The sequence below is a fragment of the Paramisgurnus dabryanus genome, chromosome 8 (assembly GCF_030506205.2).
Source record: "Paramisgurnus dabryanus chromosome 8, PD_genome_1.1, whole genome shotgun sequence".
Taxonomy (NCBI): Eukaryota; Metazoa; Chordata; class Actinopteri; order Cypriniformes; family Cobitidae; genus Paramisgurnus; species Paramisgurnus dabryanus.
In genome coordinates, this window is record NC_133344.1 from 31757954 (window position 1) to 31782251 (window position 24298).

A 24298-nucleotide genomic window follows, 5' to 3' on the forward strand; every position below is an offset into this window, starting at 1 on the left:
AAATTAGTACAGTTTATTATGTAAGGTCTTTATACAGCTTGAATGTTTCACATTCATCTTCCATGCACTTAGAGGACTTTGCTGAAAAATCAATGTGGTGTTTAATGGATTCTGCCAACAAACCAGTATTTCTGAATGGTCTGATGCCGGGATTAAGCAGATTTAAAACAGAAATGTTTGATTAACGTATAATACACGCCGAGAGCATTGGGTTAAAATTGATGCTTTTAGCGGTTCTTTAAATGTTGTTTGGTTCTATGAAATAAGTTAACATCCTTTCTGTTACACACAAAGGTACTTTGTAGTGACAATTATGTTCAAAATAAAAGTGTAAGAAAGAAACACCTCCTTTAAAAACCTTTGACTAAACATTTCTTCGGAGGACCAACATTGATGCTTCGAAGCAAACCCTGTGAAGAACCCTTAGAGCAAATATTTTAAGAACCTTTTATACAGTATTTATTTTTATTTTTAGTAATGTTCAACTGTGGCATTGAATAAATAGAATCACGTATAGTTAACATTATCACATAATTATCACATCATTATCACACAGCCATAAAGTAAACTCAGACAAGGCGCTATCGATGCAAACCCTGCAGCTTTATGTTACCACATTACCTATGACACATTACATACTTGTTTCCTACAGTCTCATAAAGCTATATTGAAGTCAAAGGCAATATCTTCCACCAAGGTTTGCGTGCTGTCCTTCATTTTACCTGACAGCCCGCTGCCCTTGAGTGGTCTTACGAGTGAACCATGAGACAGCTTTCTCATGTCACTACCACAGCCCTGCCCATCCTTCACAACCATTTTTCTTTTCACCACAGACACGGTGAGCCCCCAGGTCAGCGACGAGAAGAAGGTTCAACGAGATTGGAGCGACTTTAAAATTTGATGACTCCTTTTGCTGTCCCGCAAGAGGCAGCCATCAACCCTGAAAAGTAATGGCATATTTCCTTCCCTATTTTTCATCTGTTCTGCTACGTGCAACGTGACAAAATGAGAGTGCATGACATAAAAAAGTGTACAGGTTGCTTGAGATGAAATTATGAGGACAGGGAAGTTATTCCTTATATTTTATTATCCTTACAGGCCACTGGTGTAAATATTACAGTCTTGCCTGCTACATATAGCCAATTTATTTAATCTCAATGCTGTGTAATGTGACAGATGCTCTCATTCTGCATTCTGGTTTGTGTTTCCAAAAAGTCTGTACAGTAGCACCAGCTGAGACATCTGCACTTCATTTGGGTTTTGTTTATCATTGATGTCTTTTTCTCTGTTCTCAACCCCTCCAGAGCACACCAGGTCATCTGATAATAGGGAGGAATATGAAATAATTTGTCCGAAACCCGCTGGACTCTCTCTCCTGAGTATTCACTCATCTCACTGTATTCCAAGGACTATCCAACCGTTTCCTACAGGGACATATTTAAGGACTCAATCCACTTCTGCAACCAATGGAAACGGGGCACATATTTGTTCTCCATTGCTGGCTTTTGGAACGCATTGCCTTTTAAATCCCTTTGGCCGAGACTGTCTGTGTGATTGCTGCCAACTTCAGTATGTGTTATTTACTGGATCTGGATTGAAGAATAATGCTATAATAGAAAGGTGAGTACACACTTGCACTTTTACATTGAGAATTTGTACCGATGTCTGTCTAGTAGCATAAGCAAATACGAATTCGATTTGCAGCACAAAATAAAAGCGTGCTGGACACAGGTTTATTTCAAACACATATGTAAGGGATTATGTAGCAAGGCACCACGTTGTTATTTTCCTGCTTTTCCCCATTGTACCGCTTACTACAGGGCTATTTGCCTCATAAGTAAGGTAAGAAACATTTTATATTGAGTTGAAATATTTTATTTGCTTATTTTTAACAAATGCAGACCATCCGCGAGGAAACCCATTTGCTTTCGTTTTTAAGATAAGACAAGATGTTCATATGTCACAAACAAACTACTTGGATTAATCATGTGTAAATATAAATGTAATTTCTCATTCCCCGCCAGCCATTATTTGATAAGTTGTCCGCCAACATATTTTGTAATTTTCTCAAAAATTTTATAATATGCCTTTCAGGAAAATTTTCTTTTAAAAATATAAAACATACAAATATGTTGCTACCCAGTCTCACGTAGATCCGTATAAATAGCGCAAAGTGTAAAAATCGTGCAATTCCAATGCCAAATTCCACTTTGGCGTGCATATGATACACCAGTCCTTCCCATTCACTTAAACAGTGCATTTTGTTGTTTTATTTATTGGTTTCTTGATTTTTTTCTGTTTTTTAAACCATTTTCTCTTGGGTTTAGGGTTAGATTTGAGATTTGCTTAAGGAGGTTATTTAATATACAGGTTTATCCATTTTTTTGGTCTATATTTAAGCCATGGTCCCTTGGAGTTGGTGTTAGAATTGGGGTTTGGGTAAGGATGTCATTTTTATATAACAAAAAGTTGTTCTAACCCTATACCCAAGTGAAAATGGTTAAAAAGAGCAAAAAAATTGAGAAACCAATAAATAAAATGACAAAAAAAGATGCGCCATTTAGGTGAATGGGAAGGACTGGTGTATCATATGCACGCCAAAGTGGAATTTGGTGTATGTATTGCACGATTTTTACACTTCTTGCTATTTATACGCATCTACATGAGACTGAAAGAAAGAAATCAAATGAAAGAACAGATCCTTTCCTTTCAAACAAACAAATAAACAAAACAGGAAAAAAACATTTCATCTCTCAATATTTTTTGCTCTCCTTATAAACTCTTAAATACATGTTTTTATCAAAAAAGCTGAAATAATTGCATTTTTGTGAAGGAATTTTATTAGAGATCAGATTCAGAACGATTATCAAAACTTACACAGAGTTTAAAATTAGTAAATAACGTTTTGGCTTCAGTCTTTTCATAAATTGGGTAATCTAGTGGATAATCACGGTATTGCAGATTAGCATAAAAATTAATCAGAGACACGTTTTCTCTTAATTGACGAGATAACTCGTCAATGGCGGGGAAAGAGTTAAAAGACATTTATATATATTTTTTTGTCTAATATTAAACTATACCTGTCAAAATTATTTGCAGCACCCAGGTTACTGTGTGTTATTTGTTTTGAGCAGTTGTTATCTTGGAAAAATGGCGCTTTTCCATTGCATAGTACCCCACGGATTAGTTTAGTTTGGGTCGGGTCAGCTCACCTCACTTTGGCGTGGTTAGCTTTTTCATCGAGTTTAGTATCACTTCGCAATGGGAGGGATTATAGGCGTCTCGTTATATTTGCGCTGCCTGCTGTGACATCATACAAGTGAGAGCGTTGTTGTACAATTAAAATAGACCACCACCTAACCCTAACCCTTACAACCTGTGGATGTTTTTCATCGCTAAATGGGAGTTTGGGAACTTATAGCAGAGCAGATGACAACATGTTTGCTCGAGACAGCGCAATCTAGCACAGGTAAGCGAATCTACATTATAGCGAGGACGCTGTAGTGACTCAGACCAATCAGTGATCTACTGTGTTTTCGCATCACGTTTGGTATCAGCTCGGGTCGCTTGGAACCCCAACCGAGGTGGTACGAAAAAAAGTATCGGGTACTACGTATTGCACCCAATGGAAAAGCTCCCAAAAGTAAGTTGACCCCACCCAAACTAAACCAAACCGTGGGGTACTATGCAATGGAAAAGCGCTGTAACATATCTTGGAATGTCACGACTGGCCAATCAAAATCAAGCATTTTAGAGCGCCGTGTAATAAGTTACATTCAAATTGTCTGTGAAATTCCAGCTAGTCTTGTTATCTAATTATGAGATTAGGAGCTGGGTTTTTACAGACTTAGGTCACAGTTCCACAAACAATGCTGTGTTTAGTTAAAGCTGTATTTGGCAAACACACATTCTATTTTTCAATAGCAGTTTCATATTTTATTCAAAATCCAATAAAATGTTATTTTAAGCCCAGCGCTGGCTCATAAAGGGACAAAGCCAGCCGTTGGGGTAAGATTCCCCAGAAAATGTTTGACCCAACAATGGATTAAAACGACTTGGCATGTTGGGTTGAAAAAATCCAGTATACCCTAGGAAACATTTCAACCCAATGGATTGGGTTCATCCCCTTTTACCTTTACCTTGTTTTTTGTTTGTTTTTTGGATGCATAAATCAGCGTTTTATGACATTTCAAATTGTGTAAATAAGCCTTAGCTAATAGTATGTTTACACATAATCATTTTTGCTAATGTTATTTAAAAGCATTATTATTTTGAACAATTATTGCCTTTATCAAAAACAATTAGCAAATGGCATTCAGCCAAAAAGCAAACAGTTACCAATAATACACAAACATTCCAGTCCATTTAGTGATTTTTTTTGTGCCATATGATGATGATCTTGATATAGACGGATTCAGCAGCAACAACAAACAAATGGTTTTTGTAGACTAAACACAACTTTTGGTAGACTTCCACATACTAAGAGTCCTTTCACGGTAGTTTATTTTTTGATAACAAGGGAATTAAATGGAAAGTAAGTTACCTTTGTTCATATAAAGTATCATATCTAACACGTGTCAACCATAACACTGAGCTAACGTTACTGTGTAAAATTAATGTATACAATGTAAACGCTAAAAATGGTTGGGTAATCTTTAAGCCCTGTCGGGTAAATATTGGGTCATTATAACCCATGGTTGCATAACAATAACCCAACATTGTGTAATTTTTAACCCAGCATGTGTTATGTCCAATATTTACTCCTTATGGGTTAAAAATAACCCAGCCATTTTTAGAGTGCCAAACCTCTCCCCTACAGCTGTGATGCATGCTCGTCATCTCCCCTCATCTTTAGCAAACCAAAATATTTTATTTCGACAAGTTATTTGTTTCAGAGATCAGTTTTGCCACTAGCTAGACCAATAGCTAAATACAGACCAATAGCTTACATCATTTCAGGTGCATAACTGCGACAACGCGGGCTCGTCGGATGAAACCGTCTATAGACTAAAACATATATTTTTTTGTACTAAATATAAAATATAAATATAAAAAAACACCAGATTTGTAGCTTTGTCAATGTTACAAATTGATATCAAAAGCCATTCGCTTTCGAAATATGGTGGTTTATTTTATCGAATTGATAACATTACAGCAGATCTTCCAATGTAAACCTCATCCAAACAGATACAACAATACTTCAGATGGTTTCCTTTGATATATCATGCAAAATATTGATTGCATGCCCTTGTTTTTTGATTAATACAACATTTGTACACCTTAAAATCGACAACAGAATCAATGATTAGGAAGGGCTCAGTATAATTCAGCAACATTCTCCTCTTTTGACATTGGCGTATCTGTCCTGAGGTTATTGTGTGATTGCACATCAACCATATGTACCAGACCTTTATCCAAATTCATGCTCACTCGTGTGGAAAAATAATTACCATGAATCAGAAATCACCACCTGCATTTCATCCCCACATATTGGCTCAGATTGCAAACAAATGCCAACATAAGGCCATAGTAAATGTCAAGTTTGTAAAAGTTTACCTCAATCACGGCTTAACGTCAGTAAGAGGTTATAATAGAGTAATGCACAATTTACGCTACATCGTACGATCAGACGTTCACATTATATTCAAGCTCAGGAACAGCATGACACTTCCGCGAATAACTGACCTTATGATATTTCCCATTAGAGTCTTAAATGCTGCTAAAATTCCCTTACCAGCGTCACGTCTGAACCGAGGGTGACCAAAATACGTCAAAGTAAGGAATGCTGCACGCAAATAAATTCCATCAGGAGATATGGCACACATACAAAGTGCTCAAAGAAAGAGGGATGTTTTCAGACGTGCACTTGCTGTTTGTTGTTAGAAAATATTGAGAAACTATACTCAGAAACTTTCAATTAAGCTGTGAGCCGGCAGATGAAATATTGACTGAGCTTGAAGACGTGTGTGGCCAGGGTATGTGTGAGATCAGAAAACATGTTTGCTGATGTCACATACAATCGGTGGGTCTTTGTTCGGTTAAGGAGCCGGCGAAGAAAATCAACGATTGAGTTTTCACCTGTCTATCGATCAGAAAATCAAAGGTTCTGCTGTTCATGACTTTGAGAAATGAGAGTAGTTAAAAGTTTGACAGTGCAACTTGAAAGACAAAGTTAAGACGTATTGAGTTGTTTATTTAATCTTTTGAGCGCTCAAAGCTGAGAATCACACATACAGTGTATCTGTAATGCGATGTCCTGAGAGACGCATCTCTGCAATAACCTGATAATCTGAGCAGCCACAAACCAAAGCATAATGATAACGATCACTAAAAAATATAGTTTTAAAATCATTTTATATTAAAGAGAATAGTGGTGTTCACACCACAACTATATCGATAAAGATTTAATGAAGGATATGGTTGGAATCACTTTCTGAGCTAACTGATAAAACATTGACAGCCAATCAAATCTATTAGAACTTCAAGTGCACACGCATTTGAAACGAAAGATGACATGATGGAAAAGCTCATTGCTGAGGTCCATACATTTTTTTTACCTCAGGTATCCAGCGCTGATGCAGTTGCTGTGAAATTGATTATGTAATGCTTTTATTCTACTACACTGACCATGCCAAAATGTAAAATATTAACTACTAAACTGACTGTTTAGAGTTACTGTGTAATTGTGTAATTGCAACAAGAACAGTATATTTAAACATAAAATGAAATGTGAACAATTACAAGGAAATGTGCAATATTAGTTAATGCCATTGATGGTAAATGACTTGTGTGAGTACTGTGCCTTTGCGAGCGAATTAGCATAAAGTAGCGTTATTGTCCAGTGGTGTGGACACTAATATAGTTATTGTTATATTTAACGTTATAGTTATATATAGTCATTATAACATGAATGACCATTAACTCTCTCTTTCGCCGCCATTGATGAGTTAACTAAATAAGAGAAATGCTTCCCTGCCATTGACGATTTTTTTGGAAATCCATTTTCTGCTATTATCCACCATCTACCATATGGCGCTCTTACCCAACTTATGAGGGTGTGTTCTTTCATTTGATATATTGTATGCTTATATATTTAAATGAGAACATTTTATTAAAAGGCATTAAACTTTTGTGAAAATCATAAAAAATGCTGGGCTAGCTGCCACCTTAAAAAAAAAAACATGCTGGTGGGGAAACAGTTAAGTATGCTGTTGAGTGTTTGTTTTTAAAGTTATTAACAGAGATTTTGATAAATTAATTCAATTCAAAATTAGTTATAAATATTTTATGACTATTTTATAATGAAAAAAGACACAGAGATATTTTGTTAACTGTATTCAATTAAAAATTATTATATTTGAAAAATACATAAATAAAATAAGCAAAGATATTTTGATAAATGTATTCAAATCAAAATTAGTTTTAAATATTTTATAACTGTTTTATAATAAATAAAAAAGACACAGAGATTCTTTGTTAACTGTATTCAATTTAAAATTATTTTATAAAAAAATAATAATAATAAGATAAAATCATATTTAAATGCATATATTTTTTAAGTAATATATGTATTGTTGTTCAGTATAGCTAAATAAATGATATTTATGTATGATAAATATAAATAAATACCATGTTTCTTGTGTTATATGAAACACGTGTTTTATTTAAAACTAGATACTTACCAAAATTCGTTTTCCCTTCATTCTGAATCACTAAATGTTTTAAACACAACTCGCTGCCACCAGTCTCTGGGAATTTTGGGAATTTAGCTGATTCACCGTATCCCCCAGAGTTAGATAAATCCATACATACCTTTGTCATCTCCGTGCGTGCTGTAACTCTGTCTGATGCAGCCCCAGCTAGCTTAGCTTAGCACAAAGACTGAAAGTGAATGGCTCCAGCTAGCAAACTGCTCCCAATAAGGGACAAAATAATGCACACAATTTTTTTCCTATTATGTGTTGTGATTTGTATAGTCACAGCGTGTACACATAACAAGGTCATATGAGACACAACGATCTTTTAACAGTATACATACTTGGAACTATAATCTCAGAAGGCAAAGCACTGCTACTTGGGCGGAGTGATTTGCCCAACTCTGTCCGAACTCTCTGCTCCTCACCAGGGGGCTTCTCGGGTGCTGCGAGCAAATCACTTCGCCCAGTAGCAGTGCTTCACCTTCTGAGAATATAGTTCCCAGTATGTATACTATTAAAAGATGGCTGTGTCTCATATCACCTTGTTATTTGTACTCGGTGTGACTATACAAATCACAACACATAAATAGGGAAATGTTTGCGTTATTTTGTCACTTATTGGGAGCAGTTTGCTAGCTGGAGCCATTCACTTCCAGTCTTTCTGCTAAGTTAAGCTAGCGGGGGCTGCGTCAGACAGAGTTACAGCACGCACGGAGATGATAAAGGTATGTATGGACTTATCTAACTCTGGGGGATACGGTGAATAAGCTAAATTTCCAAAATGTGGGCTTGTTCCATTAAACATCCACAGCAGCAGATGCATAACAATACAGTATTTTCATGTTCATCACAGCAAAACCTTACGGACATATTTAATGTAAATATATTAAAACAGGCCACTAACACACTTCAAGTAACACAGTAACACACACATTGCATTAATAAAAAAACACAATTCTTAGCAAACCATCAGAGTAATGAGGTCACCCAAGTAACTGTTGTTTTTAAATGCACCAGAAAAAGTCATAATTTGCATTTCGAAGAGCCAAAATGACAAGTTTTCCTCTCATTTAACATTCATAATTTGTTGCTTTTTCCAAACAGAAGTTTTACCGACTGTCGTAGAAAAACTGACTGAGCTCTGACCTTTGACACTCCTTCTAACTTGCTAAAAAATCTCTATGCGTTAGTAACAGTCCAACAGAACTGCAATTACCGAGCAGTTTGGTTGTTGGCACCCCTTTGCCACACTTAGCATTTTGTTTCGACTTGTCAAGCTTCATTTCTTAGCCAATTAAAAAAAATCATTACGTGACTAATCACTTCTTCATGCTGATGACACAGCGATGAGCTCCGTGAGCAGATTCTGCCACCACATGCTAATGCAGGTCGTCCGATTTGATTGCTCATTTGCCATTTTATAACAGATATGTAACTGGAACAGAAATACAAAAATACCACCAACACTATGGAATTCAACTATTTATACGTCAACAATAAAGCATTACATAACATACGTCTCCCAAGGCAATGACCTTGAAATGTCTTTTATCGCTGCTGTTGTAGATGAAGGAAGCCCTGTCATATTTTGCATGGAAACTATAGATGCAATTACACAAGTGCATTGTGGGAAAACATATTTAATGGGCTCAAGCCTGGATGCCTGTGAGTCAACGGCTGTTATTTGCCCTATAAGCATGTGAACAGCCCACCACACCACAGCTTTGACATACAGCTGTATATTCTGCCACAGGTTTAATTAGGGCTTCTTGTAGTTTTATCTGTAAACAATGAGTTAAAGGGTCTATAGCAATGTTATCTGGCTTCTGTCTTCTAACCCAGAGGGGATGTTTGTTGATACTTTAATGCTTTGTTCCACCTTCCACCTCTCTGAGATAAGAAATCCCTAATTACTAATTACCAGAACATTGTTAATCACATAGTACAGCTACACTCCTCGATATTTAGTAACGGCTCAGTGCAGGTTTTGTTTGTTCTGTTTTGTTTCTCGAAGACACTTCTGCATGTGTTTGCCGAAAATGAAATTGAGAATTACAACACCTAATGGAATTTCCGATCACAAGGGCAGAAAAGTGTGCAAATGAATCCAAGATAGCTATTAATTTTAAATATATTTAATTAATTTAGTAGTTTTTGTTTTAATTGCATGATATGTCTTCCCATGTCATCTCAAATGTTGACTCCAAACTCGAAATGAACTATCCATGTGACCAACTAGACGTACACTGTAAAAGTAAATTAGACATCCGGTATGCCTTTCATGTGATTTTTTTTTACATATTACACACATGACATGTTATGATGGAGAGCAAGGGCGATTCTTGTATTTTCATTTTTTGGGGGGAATTAATTGCCCAATGGAATTAAGATTATTTTTTTCTTTTAGGATAAATACGTTTGATTTATGAAGGATATATATATGATCCGATGTGGTGCAAAACATGATGCAGAAGATTTAAGCCGTACAGTTCGTCACATGCACCAAAAATGTAGAATATTTATGACGTCGTTCTACACTTCAGTAGGGTTGGGTACCGATGTCTATATGGGCGGTACCTACCGGACCGAATCAGAACACAGATTTCGGTGCCTCATTTCGGTGTCTCTTACGGTAGACTTAAGTATTTTGCTCTCTGTAGCACAAAAAGCATAATCACACCAGCACAGCATGATCGCTAGTTAAATTATACTGCACTCATATGGTGTAAATAATTTCCTGACTTACAAAATTCACATGAATGTGAAATTCGGAAAGCTTTGATAATACATAGGATTCAAGTTTGATTTCTTCGCTTAACTTAGGTGAGTTTGTTTATATTTTGCATTGTTGTAGTTTTATAGTGATAAAAAACGGAAACCAATCATTTGTTTTGAAAAATCTAAGGATCTTTAGATGTATTTATGTTATAGGGCGGGTAAAATGTTTTCCGTCCATTCATTTTTGTTAAATGTTTTGTTTAATATAAGCGAGTCATTTTACTCATTTATTGTTGTTCTGTTTTAATAAAAAATAATAGTGAACAAATAAGCATACGTAGTAATGAAAAATTATGTCTTTCACTTATTTGTGTTTTAACGCAGATACCATCCGTCAAATTCATTTTATTAATAAACAACCTGTTTAATATAAGCAAGTTTGTCATTGGAGCTACTATTTTATTGGAGTTGAGTTTTTCGTTAAGAGTAATAATGAAAAAACATTTTAAAAATTTATTTTATTAATAAATGGAAATATTATATAATCTAATGTTAAAGATTAAATGTAGCAAACTTTTGAACTTCTTTGCCAAATATATTTTCATTTAAAATATGCGCTGTGTTTAATAAGTTTAAAATGTGAAAAAATCCTCATATGCACATCCCCAATAATACAAATCGAACAAATTTTGTAAGAACATATGTCCAGGTTATTTTAATATTCTGACCTAAAAGAACAATTTGGAAAGTGAGATCCTCAGAGGAGCGCGTGAATTTCGCAATTTATCTGACGACAGCTTATTTTGCTAATATGGTAACATTTCTTTAGAGAATTTGCTAACCTATTACCTCACTAATGTTTTTATTAGTACTTCGGCTGATATTGGCCTGAGATGGGCCGCGCCAGTCACGGGTGTCAAGTTCATCGGAGACAAGCAGAAAGCGTCAAAACGTGAATGGTTTCACAAGCCGATAAGAAATTATTTGGGGTGAATTTTAATTGCCGTTTTGCGCCATTGAAGGGCACTTCACAGAGAGGATGTCGCATGAACAGTCGATCCGAATAAAGAGAAAACACTGTATTTTATTGCTCTATTTGCCAAGTGTGTTTAATTAGCCACACTATGAGACACAATTGCGCAACTTTCTCTTGAGTTTATACATCAAGAGATCTGATCTTCGAAGGAAATATGGAATATGGAAGATCACTTTCGATTAAAACTCCCCCTTTATCTTTTTGTGAGCGGCAGCCGCGTCTGATCGTGTCAGTGTCACACACAGAGTGGATCATATGTGCGAATCTGCAAAAAACAAAACATATCCAACCCGTTTAGATTCTACACAAAATGATTAATAAAGCACTGTGGAGGAGATCAAACATCAGCGTCGACATTATAAACACCACTGACGAGTAGAAGAGGAGACAATGCCACTGCATACACACAAACATAAATTGCATGTCACTGTTATCATTGTTCTTATTCTATAATAACAGTTTATATTATATCTAATTTATAGCATCCACAAGCTGTCAAATGCAGGCTGTGCCATAAACACAACGCTATTGGTTATTTTAAAAAGGGGGAGGGTCTTCTTGATAGTTTCGCACTGACTTCACATGACATCACCACGTGAAATAATGCTGAGGGTTCCAAGGCACTTCAGTGGGAATTTATTAATGCATTTTTTGACCAATGAAGGTTGCAATAAATCATGGATTCTAAGTAATTTAATATATTAAAATATACCAGTATATATATATGATGCACTTTTCTCCAACACTGTAACTTCTGTTTTCGCAGCAAAAACCACATTACTTTAAACTTGCAAAATGAGCTTTCTTCATAGTTTATTTCCAGGCAGGTCAAGAAGTCAATCTGTGACATTTAGATATTTAATGATGAAGCGTGTTTTCGCTATGCAAATTCACAAGTCAGAGTTCATTTTAGCATGCAGTAAAAGTAAAAGATTCTATGCATAGGCTAGCATACCCAATTTACTACATTAGCATCCATGTAACCACCCATATAGTTAAATCTACATTTGCATCTGTTCAAATGTATGGAAACTGAGGTATTTTCACTGAGCTACATACAAAAAAAAAAAACATATTAAAATTAAATAGTCATAAAATGCAGAAAGGTTGGCTTTAAAGAGATAAGAAATTATAAAAAGCTTTACCTATCTCTGGCTTTTGAAAGGTGGTTGGGCTGGCAATCCCCAGTGCGCCGTTTGCATGACAGACTGCTGTTTTATTAAAGAGCTTCTGTGATTTATGCCCGACTGTCATTCACTGTTTGCCCCATGGGCTTCCACAAAATCCATTGAAAGACTCTTTCATTTGATATCTAAGGACCAGGATTTAATTGCAAAATCAAAAGTGCTGACGAGAAACAGGGTGTGGTGATATAACTCATAATGAGAGATATAATGACGGCCAAACCAACTAATAAGATTCTGATTGCTGAATGCCGTCATTGAATTCATATAGGAGATTAGCACTGAATGTATTTTGGCTTAAGCTTTTCTCTACCATTAAAACTCGGAAAGAATGTGAATTAACATTACGTAGTGAATAATAACACACTTTGGCGTGAGACCTGTCCAACCATCCAACGAGAGATTACTGGTCGCTCCTCAATGCAATTCCAATAAATAGAGCTTTCAAACCTCAGTATTATAAAAGTGGTTCTGCGCAAGACTGAAATTTAGGTTATTTACTAGTCACCATTACCTCCAGTGAGTTGTTAACCTCCTCAAAGGCTTAATAGTTGTGAATTACACTGTCAGAAATGGTCAAAAAGTGGGCACTTTCAAAAAGTACATCTTAGCACCTAAAGAGTGCATATTAGTACCTCAAAGGTACATATTGATGCAGAATGTATGCATATCTCTATACAGGACCTTTTTGGTTACTGCCCCAGTGACAGCTTAGGACCATTTTGTTAACCTTTTTTTCTGGCAGTGTACTAATCCATTTTTGGATAATCATTTCTATAGCTGAGGGATCAGACTTTAACACAATGAGATTTTTTTTGCCAAAATATCCCTCTCGCCGGAACAACAAGCATATCTTATCTCTTTATGTGAATGCTTATATATCCCATCCTTTCACAGTGAAAACTGTAAACATTTATTTTTCACCTTACCAGAATAAATACTGAAACCTCTTAGCTTTTTGGTCGATATAAGGAAAAAAACGGCTGAAATTAAAAACAAACAAAAACAGAAACTTAACTTAATATGCACATGCCCGGAGCTGTTGATCTTAGCAGCGTTTGAATGATCTTGCTCGTGTTTCATGTGTCGTGTCTGCTATATCATTGAAAGCTGCGGGGCTTCAGACAGATCCGTCTCCCAGCCCACATGCAGTCTGAACCGAGCACGTTTCGCTGTAACATATGGTTGCTCTAGAGGCCAAATACATGGGCATGAGTTTTTTTTTTTTTGTCAAAACATAACTAAAAATAATCAGATTTGATGGATACGGTTTGATTTACAATAGGCCGAAATGTTGGATATGGCATTCACATGGAATTTAACAAGTCTGGTTTCTTTCTGTTAAAGACGATTTAGTAATGTTCAAGTAAGGTTGTGTTATTTTATAGAATTGTGAAATTTTTTGTTATAATTTTTTACATTCACAGCCATCATAAATGTGAAAGTTTCAAAGTGTTATTTAGTATAATTACAGATTTTGACAGAACACTATTTTTTTTTTTTTTTTTTTGCTGCCTTAAAGGGGCAATAAATCTGTCGATTTTATTGTTTTATACTGTTGTCTGAGGTCTACTTATGATGTTTGCGTAGGTTTTACAATCAAAAACATTAAAAGCAATAGGCTATTTTGTAACGGTTCTGATGCTGTCTGGAGAATAGCTTTGTTTGAAGTGGCGGACCGCATTGTAGACCTGGACGTAAACCTAAATAAAGTAAAATGTTTTACTTACTATGTATATTGCTGTGCATTTTTGTCAGATCCACTCCGTTTCCTTGGGTACTCATAACAGAACACCATGCCAAAATAAAAGTCTCTCAAGAAAAAATTATTTAAAAGTCATTTTGGTTACATTTGGCAATCGTTAAAGACATGTTTACTGATTGTTGAGACACTGCATGGAGACACCCACACGTGTGCCACGCGAATCTGTGGGCAGGGCTACAAAAGTGGTCATTGTAATTGGGTTTGGGGAGTTGTTTCAATTCTACTCTGACGTCATATTTCGGCACATTCCTGAATCGACCATTTTCCTGGCTTGGTGGCAAATTTCAGTAGCACAGACATTTTCAGTTTTGAAACTAGCAGGATGTTCATTTAAAGGCAGAGTCCATGATGTTTGAAAGCCAGTGTTGATATTTGAAATCGCCTAAACAAACACGCCCCTACCCCAATAGAATCTGGACCTTCTGTTGATAGACCCGCCCCACACATACGCAACCCGGCATTTGATTTGATTTGATTGGCTATAAGTGTGTTTTGATAGTCGGCCCGTCTCCTTTTCCAAACCGTTTTTCAAACATCGTGGACTCCGCCTTTAAGTATGATGACCTCTTATTTAACAAATTATTAAGTTAAAATTGAATGTTTGATTCACCGCTTCTTTAAATATTAAAGTAAACTTATATTGGCCTAACAAGTCATTTCATCTTACTATTTCACATTTTAAAATGTTTTAACATTACTTAAACACTATAAAAAGTGAAAAGTTGTATCAATTTAAAATATTACTTCAATTGGTAACACTTTTCAACTTAAAATCTCACTTTAGGTAAAAATTGTATCATTTTTCAAAGTGTTACAAATTAAACTATTATTTTAAGTTGATACAACTTTTCATTTTTTACAGTAAAGTTAAAATTTTTTACAGCAACTGTGGTAAACATTTTAAATAGTTGAAATGACTTAATAAAGTGTAGCCTACTTTAAAATTTAAAGGCAGCAAAAAATGTATTAGTGGTCTGCCAATTTAATAATACTTTTTAAAAGTCAACCAATGTTTAACTGTGTAGGAAAATAATACATTAACAAATTTCCTCTTAATAATCGGGTCAATTGATCTGATGCTTATATTTTTTATTACATTCCATCCACATTAGCAAAATGTAAACGTCCCAGATCCATAAACACAATAACCAAAAATCTTGAGTTTCTTTTGAGTAAAATGGAGCCGTTTTTAAGTTCTAGTTGCTGGGTCTCTCCTTTGCCTGGAATTTATGTTCAGGTATTGAGTTGTTAAACGTGATCTTGGAGATGTTCAGAACAAATTATCTATCAGAACCAGAACAGGAACTGGGTTGAGTCACCATGTTGTCCGATTCCAGCTGCTTGCACGGTCTCTCCGGCTTTCCAGAGCTTGGCGGAGCAATCCACTGCTCCTGCCAACAAATTAACATTTACATCAGCTGTTCCTCCAACCAGAGGTTTTAGAAACCCTGATAGGAGACCACCATACTGGATCTGTGCTGTTGTTGATTCCTTTTGTTCTTTTATTCATATTAGATCAATTGTTAGCTGTTAAAATCAAAACCTTTCTGGTCTTTGAGGGCTTTAGGCTTTACATTGTGGGTGATATGAACTGTAAGTGATTCCACAATGACTAGGCTAAAGCTTGTATTGTTTCAAGCTCTACACCATTTGCCAAAGGGTCTGATCTTGTTTCTCTGCTTCCTCTAGATATGCATTTCCCTCCACCCATTCAATCATGCAAACCGCACCAGTGAGAGAGATTTCAGATGGGATTAAAGCAAACGGTACTTCTGTTCTTCTGCACTGTCATCAATCCACCCTCCTCCGCCAGCTTTGCAGCATCATCCGCCCAGTAAGAACTGAATTGGGACTCCAACCAACAGAAAGACGCTGGTGAACAGTCCCAACTGGGAGCACAATTATAGCTGTTTTAAGTTGACCTGTCACTTTTTATTTTGCCATTTTCTTTTGTAACTGTACATAAATCAATTTAAAATCTTATAGTTTTGTACATGTAATTTTTATGGTGTGTGATTTTTTTAAATAAAATTAAAGGATTGATTCTAACACGCTGATTTTGTGATTCATCCCAGCAGGTGTTGGCTAACAGCGTTTCTTTTTTCAGTGCTTATTCCATCATTCTGGAAACGTCCCGAGGTGTTTTACAGAAACATTTACACTCCTAACAGGTATTTTTACTGCATAAACAACAGTGTAACACTGAAAACAGAACGTACGTCTGTGGCTTACGGCTCTGGTTTTATTCATAAAAATTAAGCATGACATATACACTACACCCTCAAAATCAGAGGTGCATCACGATCCCATAGAATAACCATTTTAGCTAAATGAAGAATCTTTAACATTCGAAGAACCTTTCAATTTCTTTATGTGTGGGGATTAAAGGACTCACTATAATTATGAAACAATGTAAGAAAGAAATGATTCTTTGAAGAAGACATATCATGAAAATCTGACTTTTTCCATGTTTAAGTGCTATAATTGGGTCCCCAGTGCTTCTATCAACCTAAAAAAATCTGAAAAAGAACAACACAGTAACTTAGTTTTGGTAAACCATTCAGTGCAAACATGTGAAAAAAATGGGTAATTGAAATTTGTCTCCCTTTGTGATGTCAGAAGGGGATTGTACTGCCCCTTAATCTGCACTATCCAACCACAGCACTGCCATTTAGTGCAGAGATCAGCTTATTGGCATTTTAAAGGACACACCCAAAAAAACATATTTTTGCTCACACCTTCAAAGTGTCAATTTTAATGTGTGATAATAAATGATCGATATGGTATTTAGAGCTAGAACTTCACATACATACTCACATACATACATTAACTCTTTCACAGCCATTGACGAGATATCTCGTCAATTAAGAGAAAACGCTTCCCCGCCAATGACGAGATTTTCCGACTTTCCGCAATACCGCTATTATCCACCAGGTGGCCCCCTTCCGCAACTTTTTAAACCCGGAAGTATTGCCCTATGGCAAGCGGCTGCATGTCCGTGTCTGTTTTAAAGATCGCTCTGAATGGGATCTCTATGAAAAGTCCATCACAAAGATGGAATTATCACTGCTTTTTGCTCAAAATGTGGTTTTTGCAGAAACCTACCCATATTCAAAAGCTGATTACAAAAGAACCACTGAAGGTAGGATGAAACGTTTTTTTGTTTTTTTTGAAAGCAGAGGGTCTGTTCTTTCATTTGGTATATTGTATGTTTATATATTTAAAGAAGAACATTTTCTGGAAGGCATTAAACTTTGGTGAAAATCATGAAAAACGCTGGCGCTAGCTGGCAACTTTTTTAAAAAAACGCTGGCGGTGAAAGAGTTAATAGACAAGAAAAAACAGTGGATGAGATAAGGGAATAAAATTTTGATATTACTTCAAGTCGAGACTTTTTACTATAGTGTCGCCCTATAGCTCCAATTTTGCCCACAGCATTACACGTTTCATTCATATAAATGATCTGAATTATTGAAAAGCTGCATGATTATTGTACACTCCTGAAAATATAGGTGCTACATGATGCCATAGAAGAACCATTTTCTGCTGGATGGCCCCATAAAACATCATTTTCATCCATAAAATATTTTGTTTCATAAAAGGTTTGTGGTAAAAAAAGTTTCTTTAGAACATGTCAAAAAAGAAAGAAATTGTTTTATTTAAGAAGCTTTGACGAAATGTTTCCTTGGGGAACACAAAAAAATATGGTTATTTTATAACATCACTGTGAAAAACCTTTTGTAGCACCTTTACTTTTAGGAGTGTAGTTTATACTTTTTTTATTTACTAATTTAACTGACTTTTAAATACAAAGCGACCTCCAAATAAGGGAGCATTTAACATTTTGGGCCAGATATACTAAATGGCGCAAATTAGTGCGAGAGCGCAATTCCAAAAAAAGTGCAGATGAGAGTGGTAATATCTGCAGGTGCAACAGCTGATTTCCATAATGACAAAAGCAATCTACCAAAATCAGCGCAAATTAGTTCAGAATCACAAATAAGCAGAGCTAATGAGTTGCGGGTCATCTTTTAACGTGTGATGCGCTTGAGTCCAGCACCACAGAAATCCCAGCTAACAAAGCTATTAGACTCTTAAACTAAAAGTGAATGTTTACAATAAGTTTTGAAACACCTGGTATTGTGTAAGTTCTTCTAGTGACTCCTCTTTTATTTACTTCAGCAAATAATAAAAAACATGGCTTGGCAAACAATATTTTTTGAATAATATGTTCCTCTCCAAATAAACTATTACATGTTAAAAAAATAATCCTCTGCCTTGTACCATGCACTCTTGGATTCCTCTTCTATCAGCTACAATTTCAGCTATCTCAAGCACAAAATAATTTAAAACATGCTTCTTTCTGTGTTAAATAATGGTTCAAATACCAGTAATAACACACACGTGTTGTTAAACAAAACAGAGCGTAGCTAACTCCTCCCCCTTCCTTCTGTGCTTTTTGAAAGAGTAATGAACGCGCCCAACCCCCACTCCCAAATCCTTCTTGTCGTTTATTGGCTGGAACACTTTGTTATGTTTCATGGTGGTAGGTTTAACCACTTTGTTTTTGTATCAGTTTGTGAAGCCGGGGCTGTCTACAGAAACCACGTTTTTTACAGTGTGTTCAGGGGACAGGCAGCTAGCAGATAGTGAGGAAATGTTTACTGCCTAAAACGCGTGAATTCGCTTATAGCACCTTTAAATAAGATCTTGGGTTCACGCAAGAACAAAATATTTTCATGTTTTATTCTACTACATAAAATGCACCAGTAATACTGCACCCCCACTCATGTCTTTTAAAGGGTGCTTCGACCCTCATAAACGGAGTCGTTCGTAAACACTGAAGACCCTGTTTTAGTTTGAGAACTCAGACATTGCGCTGGAGTCTTATGTAAATTAACATCTGATGTTAACGTGACAGCGCATCATTTTCAAAGTAAAAATTATTTTTATTTAGCTAAATGGAGGTTTGCAACAGAGGTTTTGCCAAAAATAGTAAACATCTACCAACCAGCTATTATAAACGCTATATCAGATTCTTTTAACATGTATCCTTATAGATAATAGCCCTATTCGGACGGGATTAGTATTACAGGGGGACCTCTGAGAAAATCGTGCTTCTCAGAGGTCCTCCGTGTTTTTAATCCCGTCCGAATCGGCCATGTCTGTGTTTTTCTCTGACGACCTCCGTAAGAATTCCAGAGCAATTTACCTACTGTTTTTCGCCGAACTCAGAGGTCCTCTGAGAAATGTAATCCCGTCCGAATGCAAATGTCTGTGTTTGCCCGCATTATCTTTTGAAAACGCGGTTCATTTCGTGTTTTGGCCAACGTGAACTGCCGTAAGGTCTTACTAACGCGCGTATATTGTACTTCCTGCATTTCCATTCATTCAGACATGGATATTTACTCCATTCGGCGGAATATAAAAAATAAATCAAGACGAGCCAAATCCCGTACACTGTTGAGACTGGCCACTGTAATATCAGTATCAGGTAAGAAACTGAACCTTATTTTGTTCAACTCCGGAATAGAAATGTTAATTAATGAAGATAATAAATTGTTCATGATTTCTTTATTTCTATTGGTTTATTATAAGCAGCAAGTTATATAAAACACATAGGTTGCTATAGCAGGATTTGTTGATTAGTTAAAATTAAGTTAATAAATTACATGTTTTATTAATGTAATAATTTTAAAAATACTCTTAAAGTAAAATTTCAAACATCACTTTTCATCAACCAAATCAATTGATTGTTTTAACTTTGTAACTTTTCTACAGTGTACAGCATGACTACAACACCAAGTGCAAATAAGGAGCGTTCAAATGCCTTTTGGGACACAGACATCCTCCAAAATTTTGGGGAGACTGAGTGGTACTTAAACTTCAGAATGCCACAGGATGCCTTCCTGAATCTTTGTGACCTTATTCGTCCTCACATAACAAAGCAATCCACAACAATGAAGACCCCAGTATGCATTGAAAAAAGGGTTGCTATGACACTTTACAAATTAGCAAGCAATGTGGAATTTCATGACGTTGCCAACCTTTTTGGCACTGGGGTGAGCACTGCCTGTGATGTGTTTTGGGAGGTGTGTCAGGGTCTCTGCAAACTAAAAAGTAAGTTTGTTAAGATGCCAACATCAGAAGAACAGGTCAACTCCATTATTAGAGGCTTCGAAGAGAAGTCAGGGTTTCCCATGTGTGCTGGGGCCCTAGATGGTACACATATTCCAATTATAGCCCCCTCCAGCTTTCACACTGATTACTATAATCGAAAAGGATGGTACAGTGTGCTGTTACAGGGCCTGGTGGATCATCAGTACATGTTTATGGATTTTGACGTTGGCTGGCCTGGTAAGTGCCATGACTCTTTTGTGTTTCAAAACTCAAAGCTGCATGCAAAGCTGGAAAATGGCACCTGCTTTCCACCACTGTCCAGAAACATACAAGGGGTTGACATACCCGTTTTGATTGTGGCTGACTCTGCATACTGCCTGTCTCGTAACGTCATGAAACCATACCCAGAAGGAGTTGCAAGAGGGCCCCAACTACAATTTAATGAATCTCTGAGCAGGGCAAGGATTCACGTGGAACATTCCTTTGGCCGTCTTAAGGGCAGATGGCGCTGTCTAATGAAGCGCAATGACAGTGAAACTAAAAATGTGAAGTTTATTGTTGCAGCGTGCATTGTGTTGCACAACTTTTGTGAATCTTTGAAGCTGAATTTCTTTGATCAACCAATACACACACATGAACAAAACACAACAGAGCAGCCTGAGGATGAACACACAGAGCAAGAAGATACAGATTCAGGTGAAGGCACCCTTGTAACACCACAGCATGACCAGGTCATCTGTACTGCTGATGATATCCGTGAGGCATTAGTCCTACACATTTCTGAAAACCAGTGACTTTTTATGTGTAAAGCAACATCACACACACGCACACATCTGAACTTTTAAGTGAACTTTTATTTTCATTTTTTGTGTTATGCACTTTTGTAAATGCTTGTTTTGCTTAAGCATGTACGGTTTCTCAAAAATGTGTTTTGGCATTAACATATGTACTGTTTTTCAAAAATATGTTTCTTAACAACATTATAAAACTTAAACTTCTTGTCTGTTCACTTGTACATTTCAAATAAACTGCATTCTTCATCTTCAAGTAGTACTATTACACATCAAAACATAAAATGTAAACATTGCAAAGTGCAAAAACATAACCTCCACGATAATGACATCATTATGTCTTATAAAAGGCTATTGCAATAACTTTAAACTTGTGCAAACAAATGCAACAGCACAAAAATGCTTATAAATTAACCAAAGGAACACAAAGTACTTTTAATGAACTGTAGCTTTACTTGTCATGGCTTTGGTCAGATAAGGAACGTTGTTCATGGAACTGCGTTAGTGATGGGTTTGGTTGTACAGCTTCCGATTGAACACAGAAACTGTCAGATGGATAATACTGCTGACCCAGATATTGTGTGAATGAAGTGGGGGGCTGATACTGTGGCACTGTAGGTCTAATCATCTGCATAAGCTGAAGCATGAATTGCTGGGTATCTCGTGCACGCCTATCTTCAGCTTCCTGGCGCTTCACCTCAAACTCAAAACGTGCTCTCTCCAGATCTAGTCTGGCCTGCTGGAATTGTCTCTCCCAGGCCATCTGATCCTTGTCCTGACGCTGTTCAGTGGCATCTTTATCATGCTGAATAAGCATGTTTATCCCTCTCTCCATAGCCTCCATGATTTGAGTTTTTTTGCCTTTGCGTTTGCGGCCTGATGAGAAAGATCATAATTACACAATTACATTGCATCAACAACACATACGTATTGGCAGTCACAGAGAATTACATTACTCCGTTTTTTCTGAAATCTCGTTTTTTGGTTGTGCATTCCAATTAATATCAATTTAACAATTTAACTAATTTAAAACCTTTTATAACTTAAAAAATACAGCTAAGTAGCACCATAAAAACAAAATAATAACATAACAATAAACATGTTTTGACAAAAATGTTAAAAACGAAGTTGTCTTGTTTTGCAGCAAAACTCTTCATATGTAGATTAGGGATGCATAGCGATTAACTGCGATTAAACTATAGCAGAATAAAAGTTTACATCATATATGTGTGTGTACTGTGTATAATAACTGTGTAGATAAATGCACACACATGCATGTATACATTTAAGAAATGTTTACATGTGTATATACATTTGTATAGTTCTGTGTAATTTATATTATAGATAAATATATATTTTTTTCTTAAAATTATACATGCATGTGTGCATATTTATATATACATAACTATTATACACAGTTCACACACATATATCATGTAAAAACATTTTATTCTGCTATAGATTAATCGCAATTAACCGTTATGCATCCCTAATGTAGATTTAATATTTCTGATTTATTCATTACTTATGAATGCTTGCTTAAAAACAACAACAAAAGTTTCAAAGCAACTTACTTGTAGTGGTGGGATTTTGGCCACGATTTGAGGTCTGCTGAGACATAACACTGCTGTTATTCTCAGATGCTGTCACTGCTGCTGCTGGCTGGTCTGGTACATTATCTGATACTCCAGATGTGTCTGCACTGCTAGCTGTGATGAGATATATGATTTGACACATTTGAGAGGTGCAATATCTCATTTAAATGGCAACAGTGATAATTTGTAAAATGAGACATTTTTGAAAACTTACATGAATGTTCTTGCTCATCTGAGCTTGACATATCCATATGTCCATCCCCAGGGTTAGTCATAGGACGACATGCTAAGGAAATGCATGAAAATTAATAACTTAATATTGACAGAAATGATGAAATACGAACACAAACAGATGTAATATGCCATCTACTTTTAGCCAGTTTACATTTTGGTCTTATATAAATGTTTATTCATAACAATGTTTATGACTATCGTGAAATACATTTGTACATAACACAGTTTCAAAAGTTCAATATTAGTAAACTGCAAAGAGCTTTATATTGTGCAATAAATATAAAATAATATAAAAAACATAAGCAGTTACTAACCAAGAACAGAGTCCAGTTCATCATAATATGGGCAACGTTGTGGGTCAGACCCGGTCTTGTTGTTGTGCTTCACGCAGTCCCGATAAAGTCGCTTGAGATATTCAATGCGGTCTTTGCATTTCATGGAGTCGAACGTGTTTTGTATCGAAGGACAAACCTGACAAACTTTTTTCCAGATTTCGTGCCAAACTTTGTGATTGTGTACGCAGTGTTCAAATTGAAATTGGAATGTAGGTTCACTCCATACCGAAATTAAAGCTAAAGTTTCCTCCCGAGTCCAGTGTCTCGCTTTCTTTCTCACCGCCATGTTTGCGCTGCTGCTACGTCATATGAGCGCGCATCCAGAGCATGTGATCTTCAGAAACGCCCAAACGCATGAAACAGACACTCCCACCTCTGGAATAGCATGTAAAATTTTGTCCCGTCCGAATCGACTCATAAAATCACAGACGTCGTGGGGGACGTTTTGAAACTCAAAGGTCGTTTGGAAAACTAATCCCGTCCGAATAGGGCTAATGTCTGTTTTATATTTATGTTTGAGTATTGTTGGGTTTGAATATTGTTGTAATGTTGTTTATGTTTTGTTTAAATTTAGTTGGCTTATTACGAAATATAGTAATTTTCCCATATAGGGCGTTGTAAAGGTCAATATGAAGGGAGAATTGTAATGGGTCAGACATTATTTTCGAGTTTAATTTAAGTTTTGTTTGCTACTTTAAAATTAATTTTGTTTCATATAATTTGTCACTTAATTTTAAGTTTTGTGAATATTCATTAATAAAACTTTTAAAAATTAACGCAATAAGCATTTCTGTAGGCTAAAGCTATACTTCACCTCTTATTA

The 24298-nt window shown here is 36.0% G+C and overlaps 2 protein-coding genes across 2 annotated transcripts in view; one reads left to right on the plus strand and one right to left on the minus strand.

Moving 5' to 3' along the window:
- The window catches only part of LOC135771347 (leucine-rich repeat and fibronectin type III domain-containing protein 1-like protein), a 150125-nt gene extending 133573 nt beyond the window's left edge, over positions 1-16552 (plus strand). Inside the window, exons 5-7 of the mRNA XM_065281546.1 lie at positions 834-947; positions 1305-1620; positions 16090-16552. Coding sequence (XP_065137618.1) covers positions 834-901 — 68 coding nt within the window. The 3' untranslated portion in view covers positions 902-947; positions 1305-1620; positions 16090-16552. The remainder of the gene's footprint in view (positions 1-833; positions 948-1304; positions 1621-16089) is intronic.
- A 4840-nt stretch (positions 16553-21392) lies between these two features.
- LOC135770491 (uncharacterized) lies at positions 21393-23925 on the minus strand. The gene is made up of 4 exons (XM_065280172.2): positions 23455-23925; positions 23121-23192; positions 22886-23020; positions 21393-22187 (listed from the first exon to the last, which is right to left on the minus strand). The coding sequence occupies exons 1-4, from the start codon at positions 23759-23761 to the stop codon at positions 21763-21765; spliced, it is 939 nt and encodes a 312-aa protein (XP_065136244.1). The 5' UTR covers positions 23762-23925; the 3' UTR covers positions 21393-21762.
- Positions 23926-24298: the final 373 nt, after the last annotated feature.

Coding starts and splice junctions, on each gene's coding strand:
- LOC135770491 (XM_065280172.2), bottom strand. CDS start 23,761: ATGGCGGTGAGAAAGAAAGCGAGACACTGGACTCGGGAGGAAACTTTA. Junction 23,021..23,120: donor AGATGAGCAAGAACATTCAT/GTAAGTTTTCAA, acceptor ATCTCATCACAG/CTAGCAGTGCAGACACATCT. Junction 22,188..22,885: donor CCAAAATCCCACCACTACAA/GTAAGTTGCTTT, acceptor CTTTCTCATCAG/GCCGCAAACGCAAAGGCAAA.